The sequence below is a fragment of the Capra hircus genome, chromosome 5, assembly GCF_001704415.2.
Source record: "Capra hircus breed San Clemente chromosome 5, ASM170441v1, whole genome shotgun sequence".
Classification (NCBI taxonomy): Eukaryota; Metazoa; Chordata; class Mammalia; order Artiodactyla; family Bovidae; genus Capra; species Capra hircus.
The window spans coordinates 116049164-116065763 of NC_030812.1; the positions used below are offsets into that span (position 1 = coordinate 116049164).

The 16600-nt window shown below is 61.6% G+C and overlaps 1 protein-coding gene across 1 annotated transcript in view; it reads left to right on the forward strand.

Moving 5' to 3' along the window:
- The window catches only part of TBC1D22A (TBC1 domain family member 22A), a 271283-nt gene that overhangs the window by 189669 nt on the left and 65014 nt on the right, over positions 1-16600 (forward strand). Inside the window, exon 11 of the mRNA XM_018048921.1 lies at positions 10329-10456. Coding sequence (XP_017904410.1) covers positions 10329-10456 — 128 coding nt within the window. The remainder of the gene's footprint in view (positions 1-10328; positions 10457-16600) is intronic.

Here is a 16600-nt window from a genome sequence, read left to right on the forward strand (position 1 = left end):
CGGGAGGACAGGGATGTGCCCAAATGCCCGGGCCAGGTGGGGTTTGTTGCCAGGGGAAGGGCGCAGTGGAGAGAGTGGGGCAGAGGCGGGCGTGTGTGCCCTCAGCATCTCTGCTAACGTCAGTCTGCTCCCTACTTAGGGAGTGATGCTTGTGCGTAAAATTAACAGTTCACACCAATCATTTGGTAATTTACTGCTTCAATAGTAAACATACGTTAACACGCCAGCGGGCTTATAGGATTTTAACGTACAAAGCTCTAGAGCTGAATTTTAACTCCACGTTGCACCTGGCGTGTTGACACACCCTGAACGTGAATTTCCATAGTTGGGGGTGTATCTGAGTGGCACACCTTGCCCATTTATTATTATGTCTCTCACACCCAATGTTAACCTTCGAGGTTGCTGGTCCCTAGGGGCCCCAGGTTTGGCCCCTGGCCTTGCTTGTGGAGAGGTTGCAGTCAGAGCCTCGTGGCTGGGTCCTGGGGCCAGGGCCCCCCGTGGGGCAGCCCCCACTTTGTATTCTGAGCGCACGCATCTTTTGTGACACAAAATAATGTAAGTGGAGCTTTCGCCATATCTTTTGATGAAAAAACCATGAGATCCTATTTCAGTATTAAAAAGAAATATCTGAAGATAGCCTTAGCAGACGTGTAAATCTGGCTATGTCCATGCTGGGTTTCTTTTCGGAAGACTGAAAATCAGATCTTAAAGAATTGCTTCACAGATGAGCGAGTTGTCCCGTGGGGAATGAAATGGGCACAGAGAGGGGCACCCGTGGGTGGTTCCTGGTTGGGGAGGCCACGGGCACAGTGTCTGTCCTGGAGCCTCGGGAGGGGATGGGAGGAGGCAGGCACTCCCATCCCCAAAGACCTGGGACTCCTTTGCAGGCCATGGTCTTTGGGGCTCTGCCCTCAGCTCTGGAGGAACCATAAAGCTGAGGCCCCAGTGGGCCAGGGGGAAAAGGACAGACCTTGTCATTAGTGGACCAGTCTGGACCGGGTGGCCTGTGACTGTGGCCCAGAAGGAGTTCTGTCGGCACTCTAAACCATCCTGAGGCTATCTGGGGAGGCTGGGACCGCCCTCCAAGCTCTGCTTTCTCTTCCTGTAGGAAAAACCGGGAAGGAATCCTACCTAGGCTTAGCACTGTCAGACTTAGCATAAAGAGAACACTCACTTCAATTTGAATTTCAGGTCAGTCAGTTCAGCTCAGTCGCTCAGTCGTGTCTGACTCTTTGCGACCCCATGAATCGCAGCACGCCAGGCCTCCCTGTCCATCACCAACTCCCGGAGTTCACTCAGACGTACGTTCATCGAGTCCATGATGCCATCCAGCCATCTCATCCTGGGTCGTCCCCTTCTCCTCCTGCCCCCAATCCCTCCCAGCATCAGAGTCTTCTCCAATGAGTCAACTCTTCGCATGAGGTGGCCAAAGTACTGGAGCTTCAGCTTTAGCATCATTCTTTCCAAAGAAATCCCAGGGCTGATCTCCTTCAGAATGGACTGATTGGATCTCCTTGCAGTCCAAGGGACTCTCAAGAGTCTTCTCCAACACCACAGTTCAAAAGCATCAATTCTTCGGCGCTCAGCCTTCTTCACAGTCCAACTCTCACATCCATACATGACCATAGGAAAAACCATAGCCTTGCCTAGACGGACCTTAGTCGGCAAAGTAATGTCTCTGCTTTTGAATATGCTATCTAGGTTGGTTATAACTTTTCTTCCAAGGAGTAAGTGTCTCTTAATTTCATGGCTGCAACCATTTTTGGTATGTTTGGTGCATTATTGGGCACCTGCGGAACCCAGAGCTGCTTGGGGGTGGGGCCGGGGACCTGGGCTGGCGTGGGCCCCTTTTCCCCCTCCCTGGCTCCACAGCTTGTGCCCTGTGTGCAGGGCTGGTCTGCAGAAGGGCCGCCCGTCTGCCTGCACTTCGGACGCTCTCAGTGTGCTCACCTGCTCCGAAGCTGCAGGAAGCAGAGGCCGTGGCTGGCTGAGGTGGGGGCAGGTGTGCAGGCCTGCATGTGGTGGGCCGCCCACTGCCCGGATGCCCCTGTGCCCCGCAGGAGCAGACACCTATCCTTCCTGGAAGGCCCCGGAAGCCCTTTCCTTGGGGCTGTTGTCCTGGGAACTAAAGAGCTGGGGCACTAACAAGCTGGGGGCGTGTGAGCTGGTGGGCACCCGAGGGACAGGTCGACCTCACACTGTGGGGGAAGCCGGAAAGGAGGTGCTGAACTTCTGTCCTGCTGCCGGGGCTGCTGCCCCATGAGTGGACACGGCGGGCTGGTTAAGGGTCAGAGGAGGAATGGACATGGGGCCTGCCTTGGGCTCCTCGGAAATCCTTCTTGCTGAAGGCCTCTGGCTTGTCCTGGACCACCTCTTAGCGCAGGGTGGGACCCAGAGTGTTCAGATTCCTGCTCTGCTGCCTGGCGGTGGGTTTGAGTGGTGAGTATAGTCCCCTTGGAAGGGTCAGTGCAGATGAGATGCTTAGAACAGCCCCTGGCACATCGTGAGCTCAGCCAGCCCTGTGCCCGTGTTACGTTAACCTTACCAGCTGCAGAGTGGGCAGGTAACGGCGGGCGGGCTAGCCCTCCTCGACTGGGGCTTAGTCTGGGGAATCTGCTCAGCCCAGCGTGCGGGACCTGGCAGGAGGCCTCCCTTGGCAGGCGCCTCAGTCCAGCCCCATGTCCATTCCTCCTCTGACCCTTAACCATCCAGTCCGCGCCTGTTAGCGCGGCTGATACTGCCTGGCGGACCGCGGGCTCCAAGCGGGATGCTGCCCATCATTATTATTAGCAATTACATTTCACCCTTAGGGAAAAACAATGCCCATATGCATCGATGGAGAATAGTCCTACCTTCCTGTGTTAAAGCCTTAATCTGCGTGAGCATTTTCCCTTTCCCTGTGTTCTTAAATTTAGGTTAAATGCGATTTTAATGAAATTTCTCTGAAAGCTGTCTCGACTACATTGTAAGGTTAAAATTGACTTATTCTTTCAAGATAGAATTCAGTTACAGCTAGTAAACTAGATTCAGCTTTATTACCACCCAAGTGAAAATATTTTTATTACTGCTACAAGGTGAGCCTTCAGAGAGCAGAGGATAAATCAGTTGCCAGACCGACCCTAGCCTGTGGAATGTTCAGTGAGCAGCAGTGAGCAGTACACGCTCCCCTCCCTTGCTGGCATCAGTAGGCCCCGGCCTGGCTGAGCCAGGGGACAGAGGCCACGTCTCACCGGAGGTGTGGGCCCTGGGGACGCAGCGATGGGCACGGAGGATGGGCTCAGGAAGGCGTGTGGGTGCGGCGGTGCCTCCCTGCGCCCTTCCCCAGCCGTCTCCCTGTCCCAGGCTGGGGCGTGGTCCCCGTGGCCAGCGTCCTGATCGTTCCAGCGGCTCCATGCTGTGCCCGCCTGGGGCCAGCGGACGGCAGGTGGCCGTGGGCTCTCACTCTCCTAGGAGGTGTCCAGTCTGCCTAACATGTCTTCAGCTGAAAACCCACATGGCTATGTGGCTGCATTTTGGGGAAGAGGGATCTATTCAATTCAGTTCAGTCGCTCAGTCATGTCTTGACTCTGGGACCCCACGGACTGCAGCACGCCAGGCCTCTCTGTCCATCTCCAACTCCCGGACTTCAACTCATGCCCATTCAGTTCAGTTCAGTTCAGTCGCTCAGTCGTGTCTGACTCTTTGCATCCCCATGAATCACAGCACGCCAGGCCTCCCTGTCCGTCACCAACTCCCGGAGATCACTCAGACTCACGCCCATCGAGTCCATGATGCCATCCAGCCATCTCATCCTCGGTCGTCCCCTTCTCCTCCTGCCCCCAATCCCTCCCAGCATCAGAGTCTTTCCCAATGAGTCAACTCTTCGCATGAGGTGGCCAAAGTACTGGAGCTTCAGCTTTAGCATCATTCCTTCCAAAGAAATCCCAGGGCTGATCTCCTTCAGAATGGACTGGTTGGATCTCCTTGCAGTCCAAGGGACTCTCAAGAGTCTTCTCCAACACCACAGTTCAAAAGCATCAGTTCTTCGGCGCTCAGCCTTCTTCACAGTCCAACTCTCACATCCATACATGACCACAGAAAAAACCATAGCCTTGACTAGACAGACCTTAGTTGGCAAAGTTGCTATCGAGGTTGGTTATAACTTTTCTTCCAAGAAGTAAGCATTTTTAAATTTCATGGCTGCAGTCACCATCTGCAGTGATTTTGGAGCCCCCCCCCCCAAAATAAAGTCTGACACTATTTCCACTGTTTCCCCATCTATTTCCCATGAAGTTATGGGACCAGATGCCATGATCTTCATTTTCTGAATGTTGAGCTTTAAGCCAACTTTTTCACTCTCCACTTTCACTTTCATCAAGAGGCTTTTTAGCTCCTCTTCACTTTCTGCCATAAGGGTGGTGTCATCTGCATATCTGAGGTTATTGATATTTCTCCCAGCAATCTTGATTCCAGCTTGTGCTTCTTCCAGCCCAGCGTTTCTCATGATGTCCTCTGCATATAAGTTAAATAAGCAGGGTGACAATATACAGCCTTGACGTACTCCTTTTCCTATTTGGAACCAGTCTGTTGTTCCATGTCCAGTTTTAACTGTTGCTTCCTGAGCTGCATATAGGTTTCTCAAGAGGCAGGTGAGGTGGTCTGGTATTTCCATCTCTTTCAGAATTTTCCACAGTTTATTGTGATCCACACAGTCAAAGGCTTTGGCATAATCAATAAAGCAGAAATAGATGTTTTTCTGGAACTCTCTTGCTTTTTCCATGATCCAGCGGATGTTGGCAATTTGATCTCTGGTTCCTCTGCCTTTTCTAAAACCAGCTTGAACATCTGGAAGTTCATGGTTCACGTATTGCTGAAGCCTGGCTTGGAGAATTTTGAGCATTACTTTACTAGCATGTGAGATGAGTGCAATTGTGCGGTAGTTTGAGCATTCTTTTGCATTGCCTTTCTTTGGGATTGGAATGAAAACTGACCTTTTCCAGTCCTATGGCCACTGCTGAGTTTTCCAAATTTGCTGGCATATTGAGTACAGCACTTTCACAGCATCATCTTTCAGGATTTGAAATGGCTCAGCTGGAATTCCATCACCCCCACTAGCTTGCCCATTGAGTCGGTCCAAAAAAAGAAAAAAAGAAGTAGAGGCGGTTTCCTGTTGTCTAAAAAACGGTGTATAAACCCGTAGGTTCTAGTTCAGCCTCCGTCACTGACTGAACTTGGTTGCTGCTGCCGCCAATAATAATAGTAGTGATGGCAGCTAGCATCTATTCAGTGCCTACAGCGTATGAGGCCCCGCCCTCAGGTCTTTCTCCGCATGTTGCGCTGGTGTTTCCCAGCACCTCCGGCAAGCCGCGCGTGACCTTCTCCACGATGGGAGCCCTGCTTGCTCTCTGTCCCCCATGGACAGGATGGTCTCCGTGTGGCATCCACCTCTGGACTGAACACGAGAGAGCCCGCCCAGCCGTCTCCCAGCCACGCAGGGGCCCGTGGGTCCTGGCGCAGAGTCGTGTGTGCCCCGCCCCTGCCCCAGGTTCCCTGGGGAGGGGTGGCCTGTGGCCGTGCCGTGGGGGTGCCTACCGCTAGGCCTCCACCTTCCTCGCGGGGCCCCTGCCAGCATTTGTGCCTTCTGCTGCCCCGCCTGCGGGGCTGCCCGTGAGGACGGAGGAGGACATAAGGTCGAGCTTGCCTTCCTTGGAGGCAGAGCAGACTTCCCTTCTCCTGGCTTCCTGCAGGCGCCCGCATCCCCACGTCCCTGCCTCTAGCACGGCGCCCAGCATGCCCGCATGCCCGCAAGCTCGGTACCGGTCGCTGAATTGCCAGTAGGGTGTTTGCTGCGCTTCCGTCTCAGGAGGGCGCCCCCAGCACCTGGGGTCTCATTGCTTTTGTTCAGTTTGAAAATGAAGCTGCCTGTTTACAGGGAGCCCGATTGGCGTGGGGGTTAGAGCAGTTCCATGTTGGCTATTCCAGTATCTGGACGTTCGTGGCACCATGCAGGTTTCCTCGGAGGCTTTCATTGTGCCGAGACTCTCCCCTCCGCACCCCCTTGCCATTAGGCCGCAGGATGGGTGGTCGGACGGGTGGGAAGCTCACGATCTGAGCCAGTGCGCCGTCTGTGGAGGACGGGGCAGCGCTGCACGTACAGGGCAGGCGGCGGCACCCCTGGCTGCTCGGTGAGGGCTGACCCTCCCTGAGATGCGTCCTGCCTCAGTGTGAACCCCCTGCCCCCCCACCCTCCCACCACTGGCTGAGTGGGGCCTTCCACACTGGGGCCCGAGGCCTCCTGGACTGGCTGGCTCCTCCCGCTCACTGACCTGTGCTGTTGTGGAGGCCGGGTGCTGCCTGTGCGAGAGCCTTGACCCCCGGGACCACCACTCAGAGGCACTTCCCAGCACCCCCGGTGGTGTCAGGTACTCAGGGAGGGGCCGATGCCCACTTGAGTGCTTGGGCTCCGCTGTGGGGGAGGGCTGGGCCAGCCTGCTGCGAAGGGTCAGTGGCTCAGCATCCCCGTAACCCTGCCCCCCGCCCCCGCCCTCCTATCCCTGCCCCCCACCCCCGCCCCCTGCCCTCCTATCCCTGCCCCCCACCCCTGCCCCCTGCCCTCCTATCCCTGCCCCCCGCCCCCGCCCTCTGCCCTCTGCCCTCTGCCCTCTGATCCCTGCCCCCTGCCCTCCACCCCCTGCCCCCCGCTCCCATCCCCTGCCTGCCTTTGTTGCAGGAGCCCCGTCCCAGAGGCTCCCTCTGTGGTCTCAGGCCTGCTGGCCCTCCCGCCGTCTCCACGGCCAGGGTTTTGTTGGGGCAAGCCGGGCTGGACTGCCAGCTGGGGACCCTCCTTCCCCGTCTCTGCTCCCTCTCCTCCGTCCTTTCTGGGCCTCCGTGCCTCCCCAGCCCTTGTGTTTTCCTCCCAGTTGAAGCTTGGCCCGCCTGAGCTGGTAGAGAGGGATTTATTTTCCTAAAATCAGGAGCCAACTCTCCTCCCGTGTTGGGGCTGGCTGGGTCCCGGGAGGGCTTTGGGGCTGGCGGCCGGCAGGTGGGACCACACTCAACTCCCCTGCAGGACTCGAGGGGCCTTTTAAGGCCTAGAGCCACGGCACGCTTTGGCTTTGACTGGCGAGGACGTTCTGTCCTGTGCGAGGACATGGAACGTTAACAGTTGCTCTGGGAGTTCTTCCTTCCAGGCCTGCACTTACACCGGATTGTAAAAGACTCCCTGTTTAGAGGGGGGCCCTCAGGTGGCCTGGCCACCGCCCATCCAGCCCACTTGGCAGCCTCAGGAAGGAGGGGGCTGGGCTGCCCCTCTGGGGCTGGAGGCGAGTGGGCCCTGGTGGTAGAGACGCGCCCCGGCCTTGGTCCCAGCTCCGCAGGCCACGCTGGGACCACCTCCAGCTGCTCAGGTGGGGGCGTGTTCACTCGGGAAGCGATGATGACCACCCTGGTGGGTGATGAGAGGTGAGTGCCTGAGGTCCAGCTCGGCGATTTAGCTTCTTTGCTCTTTAATGATGACATCTTTGCGACCCTCCACCCAAGACTGATGCTCCAGGTTTATTGCCAAACCGAGACCAGTTAATGAACTTTTAAGTGGAGACTTCCAAATAGAGCAGTAGAGCGATTCCCCTAGACCTTAAGAAGAAAGACTCCTCTTGGTTCTGAGTGTAGGCCATCAAAGCGGGTCTCGAGATGACCCCCCGAAGCCATTTTTGTTGGCGGTTACGAGTGGCTGGAGAGGATGAGTGTCTTTACCTCCCTCCCCGTAAAGAACCTGCATCCCTGGGAAGTCAGGACGGGAGCGGCAGCCTCACGGGGGGAGGGTGGGGGGCTGTTCATGGCCAGCGGCTCTTGTTTTTGTTCTTTTTAGCTGATTAGAGAATTGAAATCTGCTCTCCGCCCCCAAATCAGAGCCTACCCAGCAGCTTCTCGCCCAGCAGAAGCGTGATGTTTGCCTGCGCTCGGCCTTTCGGGTGGGCGGGGGGAGCCCCGTGAGCGGTTTTCTTGGTTGGGTTTCTGCGTGTGAGCAGTTAGGCCCGCTCTCTGGGAAGGTGAGTCTCAGCAGCATTTGGGCCCGCGTGAACCGTGTGCGTTCACGCGCGCCCAGTCCCTGGGACACGTGGCGTGTTCCCTCTTGGCGTGAATCTCAGGACGCAGTGCGTGTGCCTGGTTTGTTTTTATCAAGGGAGACGTGCCGTCTGGGCAGACCTCCCAGCCTGCGTCCTGTGACCCAGCGGCGGTGAGTGCCCGGCCCGCCGCGGGAGGGCCTGAGCAGTGACGGTCATCATGCCTGCCTGCCCACGCGTTGCACGGCCCTTCTTGTTTCCAGTGACGTGGAAATTTCGTTACAGAGTTATCACTAGCCAAATTACCTTTACTGGTGACAGAGCATCTGCTCACAGTTACTTATACAACACGAGAAACGACTCCAGCATATACACTGGGCCCCGATGTGTATAAATGGGAAGTAACGGCTCGAGGTTAGGCGTCCGTTTTTCAGCACGTTCAGAGCAGGAGGCAGCCTCCCTGGACGTTCACTGTATGCGTTGGGGGCTTGGGGGGTGGGGGGGATCGGTGCTGGGCCCACTGTATCCGTCTTCATCATTGCTTTCAAAGAAAATAGGTCTTCAGTGAGGAGCGGCCACGTCTGCGTGATCACGGAGCGGCCGCTGCTGTCCTGGCACGGCTGCCCCTTTGGTCCCGAGTCAGCTGGGATGGCTGGGCCAGGGGGCGGACTGCTGGGCAGGCGCTCACCAAGGACACCACCCCCCCGAGGTCCTGCAGAGCTTCGAGGCTGAAGCTCGAGTCCCGACTCGGTGGCCCCAGGGCTGCCCGCTTCATTCCTCTGGGGAATGTGGAGTTGCGTCGGGCAGAAAAGCCCAGGCCCCTTCTGATAAAATAGACGACCTGGGGCTCAGAGCTGCGTTTTTCTTTCTGTCCTCTGACCTCCCGGAGGGCAGGGTGCTGGCCTTGCCTTCTCTGTGGCTTCAGGGTCACAGGTGTTGGGGTCGTGGGGGCCCCCGTTCCGTCCTGGAAAAAGCTGATCCGTGAGGAACCTCTGCCCACATCCTCGTGGAGTTGACGCCATGGGCCTCGTTCTGAAGACGCCCTGGCTGTGCCCAGGGTGCTGGAACCTGGAGACAGCGGGCAGGTCTGTGGGCCTGACCAGCATCACGGGGCTCGTTCAGGACGCGGCGAGGGACGGTTCTGAGTGTGTGCTGCTGCGTGTGCCCTGGCCGGGCCCCCTCCCTGCCCTCACACGGGCCCAGGCGAGCATGCTGTGGGCAGAAGCTGCCCAGCGGGCTGTCGGTCCTGGCGCCCAGGCTAGGATGGGCTTCTCCGGCTGAGCCTGAGACGGGGCGGCCTCCCTGGCGCCTGGGGGGGTCGGACTCAGGCGGAGCTGCTGAGGAGAGAAAGGGCCCGTTTTGACTGTTGGGGCGGGCTCCTTCGGTGGCAGATGTTTCAGAAGTATGTGTTTACTCTTCCAAGCCTGTCTGCTCGCCCGTTTATGTCAGAAAAGCGTCACATGCCTCCCAGGCGCTTCCTGGAGTTGTTTGTCCTCCCCGCTGGTAAATGGCCTCCTTTGCTTCAGCTGACCAGGCCAGTGGCCCCGCAGGCAGGGGGGCCTGGCCGGCGGTCCCAGGCAGCTCATCCGTGGGCACCGCCCGGCCCCTGCCTCTGAGCCGCGTCCAGCTCCAGCCCAGCTCCACTCCATCCACAAACGTGCCAGGCACTCGCCACACACCAGGCCTGGCTCCGTGCCAGTCGCTGGGCTCAGACGGGGTCCTGCTCTGTGAGCACTGAGGTCCTCGGTGGGGGAACCCCGGGGGGCCTTCGATGGCTCCTTGGCTGGGGGAGGAGAGGACATGAACCAATGCCCAGTGTGCCGCACCCCCTGAAACATCACCTGGGAGTTGGCCCTGACTCCCCGATTATTAAAACCCCCGCGAGCCCCGACTGTCCCGGGGGTGGGGGTCCTGAGTGCCCCGGGGCCTGGCCCTGCCCCCCCGCCACCTACTGTTTGCTCTGCAGGGCCATGGAGCTCTGTTTGAGCTCCGCCATGAGTCCCCGCGTGTCCCCCGTGCTCTCGGACCTGCCCGCGCACCCGTCGGGTCGGGCTGGCCCTGCCCCCCTCCCGGGGTTGGGGCGAACGCTCAGCACCCGTCGGGTCACGTCCCCGCTGCACCTGCCCTCCGCCGCGCCTGCCCTCCGCCGCGCTCCTCCGGGAGGGGGCGCCGCTCTCGGAGCAGCACGGCCCTGTCCGTCCTGGCTCTGGGGGAGGTCGCTCGGGCGCGTGGAGGGGGTTTCCGGGCGGGGCTCTGCTGACCCGAGGGGCCTGTTTGTCTCCACAGAGCAAGTGCACCGGCACCTGGGTCAGCACGAGGTGCGGTACCTGCAGTTCACCTTCCGCTGGATGAACAACCTGCTGACGCGGGAGCTGCCCCTGCGCTGCACCGTGCGCCTGTGGGACACCTACCAGGTGAGGCCGCCGGGGGGCGGCCGCCCCCAGGGCCGGCCGGCGGGCGCCCCCCGGGGCGGCCGGCGCCCCCCAGGCGGCGTTCCCAGCGCGCACCCCCGGGCGGCCGCGCGCACCCTCCGGGCCGGCCACGCCCCCCAGGGCGGGCCCCGTGTCCTCCCCAGGGCGCGGCGCCCCTCGCGGCGGGCCCCTGTCCGGGCGCCGCCAGGCGGCCACGCCCTCCAGGCGCGGCCCGGCCGCGGCCCCAGGGCCGGCCACGCACCCCCAGGGCCGGGCCCCGCTGTCCCCCAGGGCCGCGCGCGCACCCTCCAGGGCGCGGCGCCTCGCGGCCTGCCCCCCAGGGCCGGGCCCCAGTGCCGTGCCCCCAGGGCCGGCCGCGCGCACCCCAGGGCTGGGCCCGTGTCCTCCCCAGGGCCGGCCACGCACACCCCAGGGCCGGCCCGCGCCCCCAGGGCTGCCCCGGCCGCCCCTCCAGGGCCGGCCAGCCACTCCCCAGGGCGGCCCGTGTCCTCCCCCAGGGCCGGCCGCGCGACCTCCAGGTGGGCCGGCGCGCGCCCCCAGGGCCGGCCGCGCACCTCCGGGGCCGGCCACGCGCGCCTCCAGGCGGGCCCGTGTCCTCCCCCAGGGCGGCCACGCGCACTCCCCAGGGCTGGGCCCGTGTACCCCCCAGGGCCGGCACGCACACCCCAGGGCTGGCCGGTCCTCCCCAGGGCCGCCGCGCGCACCCTCCAGGGCTGGGCCCCGTGTCCTCCCCAGGGCCGGCGCGCGCACCCCCAGGCTGGCCCCGTGTCTCCCCAGGGCCGGCCGGCGCACCCCCAGGGCTGGGCCCCGTGTCCTCCCCACGGGGCCGGGCCCGTGCCCTACCCCAGGGCCAGCCGCGTGTACCCCGCCCAGGGCCGGCGCCCCATGTCCCCCCTGGGGTGACCGGCCGCACCCTCTCCTCCAGTGCTGGCCGTGTCCTCCCTCGAGGCGCCACACGTGTCCTCTCCAGTGCTGGCCACGTGGGTCCCCACGAGGACCAGGCCCCGTGTCCTCCCCATGGGGGCCGGCCGTGTCCTCCCTCCTGCAGGGGCTGGCCTGTCTCCCACCTCACGAGGGGCCACACGTGTCCTCCACCCTCACGTCCTGCTACGTCTGCCCTGGTCTATGTGCTGCACTTGATTTTGCCTTCAGAACGTGGTTTTGGAAGTCCATTTCTTGTCACCTGATCAGCTGAGACGCGGAGAAGAGCTTCCGGTCACCCATCTGTGCCTGGGCCCCGTCTCTGTCTGGGCTCCACCCCGCCGTGCAGCGGCACTGTCTGGGTTTGGGGGCGGGCGTGGCGAGGAAGCTCTGACTCCAGGGGAGCCCCAGCCGCGTCTCAGAAACACTCTTGCTCAGGACTCGCCGTCGTCTGTGTTTCGAGTTACTTGTGATAAAGATTTTAAAAAGTCGCTGACAGATTCAGTCTACTCTGAAATTTCCTGCTCTCCACGATTTTGATGAAATTCCTTTCTTCAGGAGATTGAGTTTTCTGGAACAAACCACCTTTGTCCCCTCGAGAATGGCGTTGCTTATTCTAGCGTCTTTCCATTTTCTGGAAGCTGTTTGCCGAGGCTGTGCTGGGGCTTCCACACGGCCTTTCCACCCCGTTCACAGTGAGCGGGCCCCCTGTGCGGACTAGGGGTGGGATCCTCGCAGAGGCTGGGTCTCACTGTCAGCTCTGGGAGGCAAGGTTCCTCTTGCTCTGGACGTCAGCTCTTCACGGGCTTAGATGGGGAGCTGCCTGCACAGGCCGGGAAAGGGGGGCCCCGGCTGCAGGCTTCTTTGCAGGGCAGGCACCCCATGAGGACGGAATCCCGGGGGGCGCCCGGCGGGGCCGGCCCTGGGGGCGCGCCCCGGCGCCTACACTGGTAGGTGTCCACAGGCGCACGGTGCAGCGCAGGGGCAGCTCCCGCGTCAGCAGGTTGTCATCCAGCGGAAGTGAACTGCAGGTACCGCACCTCGTGCTGACCCAAGGTGCGGTGCACTTGCTCTGTGGGACAAACAGGCCCCTCGGTCAGCAGAGCCCCGCCCGGAAACCCCCTCACGCGCCGAGCGACCTCCCCCAGAGCCAGGACGGACAGGCCCGTGCTGCTCGAGAGCGGCGCCCCTCCGGAGGAGCGGGCGGAGGGGCAGGCGCGGCGGAGGGCAGGTGCAGCGGGGACGTGACCCGACGGTGCTGAGCGTTCGCCCCAACCCGGGAGGGGGGCAGGGCAGCCCGACCCGACGGGTGCGCGGGCACGGTCCGAGAGCACGGGGGACACGCGGGGACTCATGGCGGAGCTCAAACAGAGCTCCATGGCCTGCAGAGCAAACAGTAGGTGGCGGGGGGGGGCAGGGCAGGCCCGGGGCACTCAGGACCCCCACCCCGCGACAGTCGGGCTCGCGGGGTTTTAATAATCGGGGAGTCAGGGCCAACTCCCAGGTGATGTTTCAGGGGGTGCGGCCACCTGGGCATTGGTTCATGTCTCTCTCCCCCAGCCAAGGAGCCATCGAAGGCCCCCCGGGGTTCCCACCGAGGACCTCAGTGCTCACAGAGCAGGACCCGTCTGAGCCCAGCGACTGGCACGGAGCCAGGCCTGGTGTGTGGCGAGTGCCTGGCACGTTGTGTGATGGAGTGGAGCTGGGCTGGAGCCGACGGCGCTCAGAGGCAGGGGCGGGGCGGTGCCCACGGATGAGCGCTGCTGGGACCGCCGGCCAGGCCCCCTGCCTGCGGGGCCACTGCCTGGTCAGCTGAAGCAAAGGAGACATTACAGCGGGGAGACAACAACTCCAGGAAGCGCCTGGGAGGCATGTGACGCTTTTCTGACATAAACGGGCGAGCAGACAGGCTTGGAAGAGTAAACACATACTTCTGAAACATCTGCCACCGGAGCCGCCCCCAACAGTCAAAAACGGCCCTTTCTCTCTCAGCAGCTCCCGCCTGAGTCGACCCCCAGGCGCCAGGGAGGCCGCCCCGTCTCAGGCTCAGCCGGAGAAGCCCATCCCAGCCTGGGCGCCAGGACGACAGCCCGCTGGGCAGCTTCTGCCCACAGCATGCTCGCCTGGGCCCGTGTGAGGGCAGGGGGGGGCCCGGCCAGGCACACGCAGCAGCACACACTCAGAACCGTCCCTCGCCGCGTCCTGAACGAGCCCCGTGATGCTGGTCAGGCCCACAGATCTGCCCGCTGTCTCCAGGTTCCAGCACCCTGGCACAGCCAGGGCGTCTTCAGAAGACGGCCCATGGCGTCAACTCCACGAGGATGTGGCAGAGGTTCCTCACGGATCAGCTTTTCCAGGACGGAACGGGGGCCCCACGCCCCCACACCTGTGACCCTGAAGCCACAGAGAAGGCAAGGCCAGCACCCTGCCCTCCGGGAGGTCAGAGGACAGAAAGAAAAACGCAGCTCTGAGCCCCAGGTCGTCTATTTTATCAGAAGGGGCCTGGGCTTTTCTGCCCGACGCAACTCCACATTCCCAGAGGAATGAAGCGGGCAGCCCTGGGGCCACCGAGTCGGGACTCGAGCTTCAGCCTGAAGCTCTGCAGGACCTCGGGGGGGTGTGTCCTTGTGAGCGCCTGCCCAGCAGTCCGCCCCCTGGCCCAGCCATCCAGCTGACTCGGGACCAAAGGGGCAGCCGTGCCAGGACAGCAGCGGCCGCTCCGTGATCACGCAGACGTGGCCGCTCCTCACTGAAGACCTATTTTCTTTGAAAGCAATGATGAAGACGGATACAGTGGGCCCAGCACCGATCCCCCCACCCCCAAGCCCCCAACGCATACAGTGAACGTCCAGGGAGGCTGCCTCCTGCTCTGAACGTGCTGAAAACGGACGCCTAACTCCGAGCCGTTACTTCCCATTTATACACATCGGGGCCCAGTGTTATGCTGGAGTCGTTTCTCGTGTTGTATAAGTAACTGTGAGCAGATGCTCTGTCACCAGTAAAGGTATTTGGCTAGTGATAACTCTGTAAACGAAATTTCCACGTCACTGGAAACAAGAAGGGCCGTGCAACGCCGTGGGCAGGCAGGCATGATGACCGTCACTGCTCAGGCCCTCCGGGCGGGGCCGGGCACTCACCGCGCTGGCTCACAGGACGCAGGCTGGGAGGTCTGCCCAGACGGCACGTCTCCCTTGATAAAAAAAAACCAGGCACACGCACTGCGTCCTGAGATTCACGCCAAGAGGGAACACGCCACGTGTCCCAGGGACTGGGCGCGCGTGAACGCACACGGTTCACGCGGGCCCAATGCTGCTGAGACTCACCTTCCCAGAGAGCGGGCCTAACTGCTCACACACGCAGAAACCCAACCAAGAAAACCGCTCAGCGGGCTCCCCCGCCACCCGAAAGGCCGACGCAGAGCAAACATCACGCTTCTGCTGGCGAGAAGCTGCCTGGTAGGCTCTGATTTTGGGGGCGGAGAGCAGATTTCAATTCTCTAATCAGCTAAAAGAACAAAAACAAGAGCCGCTGGCCATGAACAGCCCCCCACCCTCCCCCCGTGAGGCTGCCGCTCCCGTCCTGACTTCCCAGGGATGCAGGTTCTTTACGGGGAGGGAGGTAAGACACTCATCCTCTCAGCCACTCGTAACGCCAACAAAAATGGCTTCGGGGGGTCATCTCGAGACCCGCTTTGATGGCCTACACTCAGAACCAAGAGGAGTCTTTCTTCTTAAGGTCTAGGGGAATCGCTCTACTGCTCTATTTGGAATGTCTCCACTTAAAAGTTCATTAACTGGTCTCGGTTTGGCAATAAACCTGGAGCATCAGTCTTGGGTGGAGGGTCGCAAAGATGTCATCATTAAAGAGCAAAGAAGCTAAATCGCCGAGCTGGACCTCAGGCACTCACCTCTCATCACCCACCAGGGTGGTCATCATCGCTTCCCGAGTGAACACGCCCCCACCTGAGCAGCTGGAGGTGGTCCAGCGTGGCCTGCGGAGCTGGACCAAGGCCGGGGCGCGTCTCTACCACCAGGGCCCACTCGCCTCCAGCCCCAGAGGGGCAGCCCAGCCCCCTCCTTCCTGAGGCTGCAAGTGGGCTGGATGGCGGTGGCCAGGCCACCTGAGGGCCCCCCTCTAAACAGGGAGTCTTTTACAATCCGCGTGTAAGTGCAGGCCTGGAAGGAAGAACTCCCAGAGCAACTGTTAACGTTCCATGTCCTCGCACAGGACAGAACGTCTCGCCAGTCAAAGCCAAAGCCGTGCCGTGGCTCTAGGCCTTAAAAGGCCCCTCGAGTCCTGCAGGGGAGTTGAGTGTGGTCCCACCTGCCGGCCGCCAGCCCCAAAGCCCTCCGGACCCAGCCAGCCCCAAACACGGGAGAGAGTTGGCTCCTGATTTTAGGAAAATAAATCCCTCTCTACCAGCTCAGGCGGCCAAGCTTCAACTGGGAGGAAAACACAAGGGCTGGGGAGGCACGGGAGGCCCAGAAAGGACGGAGGAGAGGGAGCAGAGACGGGGAAGGAGGGTCCCCAGCTGGCAGTCCAGCCCGGCTTGCCCAACAAAACCCTGGCCGTGGAGACGGCGGGAGGGCCAGCAGGCCTGAGACCACAGAGGGAGCCTCTGGGACGGGGCTCCTGCAACAAAGGCAGGCAGGGGATGGGAGCGGGGGCAGGGGGTGGAGGGCAGGGGGCAGGGATCAGAGGGCAGGGGCAGAGGGCAGAGGCGGGGGCGGGGGCAGGGATAGGAGGGCAGGGGGCAGGGTGGGGGGCAGGGATAGGAGGGCAGGGGCGGGGTGGGGGCAGGGATAGGAGGGCGGGGGCGGGGGGCAGGGTTACGGGGATGCCTGAGCCACTGACCCTTCGCAGCAGGCTGGCCCAGCCCTCCCCACAGCGAGCCCAAGCACTCAAGTGGCATCGCCCCTCCCTGAGTACCTGACACCACGGGGTGCTGGGAAGTGCCTCTGAGTGGTGTCCCGGGGGTCAAGGCTCTTCGCAGCGGCAGCACCCGGCTCCAAACAGCACAGCTCAGTGAGCGGGAGGAGCCAGCCAGTCCAGGAGGTCCGGGCCCAGTGTGGAAGGCCCCACTCAGCCAGTGGTGGGAGGTGGGGGGGCAGGGGGTTCACACTGAGCAGGACGCATCTCAGGGGGGTCAGCCCTCACCGAGCAGCCAGGGGTGGCCGCCGCTGCCCTGTACGTGCCAGCGCTGCC